At 61.0% G+C, this 2,311-nt stretch overlaps 1 protein-coding gene across 1 annotated transcript in view; it reads right to left on the reverse strand.

Moving 5' to 3' along the window:
* LOC126988954 (metabotropic glutamate receptor 1-like) overlaps nucleotides 1-2,028 on the reverse strand; it is a 13,631-nt gene extending 11,603 nt beyond the window's left edge. Inside the window, exon 1 of the mRNA XM_050847385.1 lies at nucleotides 1,450-2,028. Coding sequence (XP_050703342.1) covers nucleotides 1,450-1,656 — 207 coding nt within the window. The 5' untranslated portion in view covers nucleotides 1,657-2,028. The remainder of the gene's footprint in view (nucleotides 1-1,449) is intronic.
* Nucleotides 2,029-2,311: the final 283 nt, after the last annotated feature.

A 2,311-nucleotide genomic window follows, 5' to 3' on the forward strand; every position in this document is an offset into this window, starting at 1 on the left:
GGTAAGATGATTGATTGATTAATAAAGACCACGGTGCTTCTAGAGGTATTAGGAGAGGATTTTGAGGGAGAGGGAAGGTAGAGTTCTTTGTTGTTGTTATTGAGGTAGAAAGTGAGAGTTCGTGAAAGGGAGAGTAGAGGGAGAGGGAGAGTGCTCAGAGTGTGAAGGTGAAGATGGTGACAGGTAGGAGGATGATGGGGAGGTAAGAGTTGTGAGGGAGAGTGAAGGGAGAGGAAAAGGAAGGGAGAGTGACTGTTAGGAGTGTAGTATAGGCTGAGGGAGGATGTTGAGGGAGAGGAGAGGGGAGCGAGGGAAAGAGAAGGGAGAGTAAGAGTGCTGAGTGTGTGGTGAAGGTTGAGGGAGGATGTTGAGGTAGAGGAGAGGGTAGTGAGGGAGAGGGAAGGGAGAGTAAGGGTGTTGAGTGTGGTGGAGGTTGAGGGAGGATGTTGAGGTAGAGGAGAGGGTAGTGAGGGAGAGGGAAGGGAGAGTAAGGGTGTTTAGTGTGGTGAAGGTTGAGGGAGAATGTTGAGGTAGAGGAGAGGGTGGTGAGGGAGAGGGAAGGGAGAGTAAGGGTGTTGAGGGTGTGGTGGAGGTTGAGGGAGGATGTTGAGGTCGAGGAGAGGGTGGTGAGGGAGAGGGAAGGGAGAGTAAGGGTGCTGAGTGTGTGGTGGAGGTTGAGGGAGGATGTTGAGGTCGAGGAGAGGGTAGTGAGGGAGAGGGAAGGGAGAGTAAGGGTGTTGAGGGTGTGGTGAAGGTTGAGGGAGGATGTTGAGGGAGAGGTGAGGGTGGTGTGCGTTAGGACATGACTGATGTGGCATGTGTTTGGAGAGCTGCGAGGCGGGTGACGGCGAGGCTGAGACAGGTGACAGTGATGAGCTGGCTTGAGGCGCGGGCACCCACACGGCACACCGACACTCACATTATAGACTCACACACACACACACACACACACACACACACACACGGGCGCGCACACACACACACACACACACACACACACACACACACACACACACACACACACACACACACACACACATGCCTACGCACCCATTCGCCCATAGTCACGCCCACACACAAGCCCAGGCCCAAACCCACGCCCACGCCCACGTCCACGCCACAGCAGGCAGAGGGTCGGGTAATTCAATGATAATCAATTCTCGTTTTAAGTCTATCGTGATAAGTGGATTGCGCCACAGCGGAGAGGAGCAGAGAGGGTGGGGGTGGGGTGGATGGTGTCAATGACGGCGGCGTGTGATGAATGGGTGACGTGGGGGGGGAGGGGGGGGAGAGAGGAAGACAGGCCTATTAACTTATCAAGCCGCCGGTGTGCCGGGGTGGGTGCCCTCGCTGCCCTGCCAAGGTCACACGTCAGCGTACCCAGCCAAAGATAGGCGAGTTTGTGTCCGGCAGGCCAGCGGTGCCACATGAGGTGCAGGTGGTGCCTACCTTGCCGCAGGTGAGGGTGGAGGCGGTCTTCTGCTTGGGGAACTCGTGCACGCTGAACAGCGCGCCTATCAGGATGTCCCCCTCGATGAGCGCCGTCTTGCGCCGCTTCTGCGTGAGGGCGGCGTCGGTGGCGGCACAGGCCAGCGCCGCTACCGCCATCAGCGGCCCCAGGCGGGCCAGCAGCCCCCGCCCCCCCGCTCCGCCCATCTCAGGGCACCGCCCGTCGCTCACTGCCGCGCCGCCTCGCCTGCCCCGGGCACGCCCCTTGGCGCCGCCGTCTGGCCTGCTGCAGGCCGCCGGCCCACCATAGCGGCGTGTGGTGATGACAGTCCTGCTGCACACCCTGCCGCGGCCTGCGACCCCTGGCGACGGCGGCGGCGGCGGCGGCGGTGGTGGATGTTGCGTCTTCAGTTGCACGCCCACGCCAACGCGCCCGCTGCTGCCCGCCACAGCCCTGCAATGAGAGAACAGTGTGGGTTGGTGAGGCCGGCCAGGGTGGTGGTGGGGGGTGAGGGGTGTGGTGGGGGTGGCAGCGGCGGCGGAGCGTCGTGAAGGGCCTGCCTGGCTCTTCTTTTGGGAAAATGCAAAACACGACAAAAGAAAATGATGCCTAACGACACGTGGCCCGGAGGCGCTCACACTTCCGGCGGCCTGCCCCCCCCCGCCGCCATAACCACTCCCCCGCCCTTCCCGCCCGCCCTGCAACCATTTCCATCCTCACCCCATCGCCATAATATACCCCATCGCTTTCTTGCCGCCCCTCCATCTTTTCCCCCCTCGCCCTGCCTCCCCCCCCCCCCCCCAGACCCCCACCACAGCCTTCCCTCCGCCACCAAATCGTCCTCTGCAAACACTCGATTCT

This window comes from Eriocheir sinensis, unplaced genomic scaffold (assembly GCF_024679095.1).
Source record: "Eriocheir sinensis breed Jianghai 21 unplaced genomic scaffold, ASM2467909v1 Scaffold1017, whole genome shotgun sequence".
NCBI lineage: Eukaryota > Metazoa > Arthropoda > Malacostraca > Decapoda > Varunidae > Eriocheir > Eriocheir sinensis.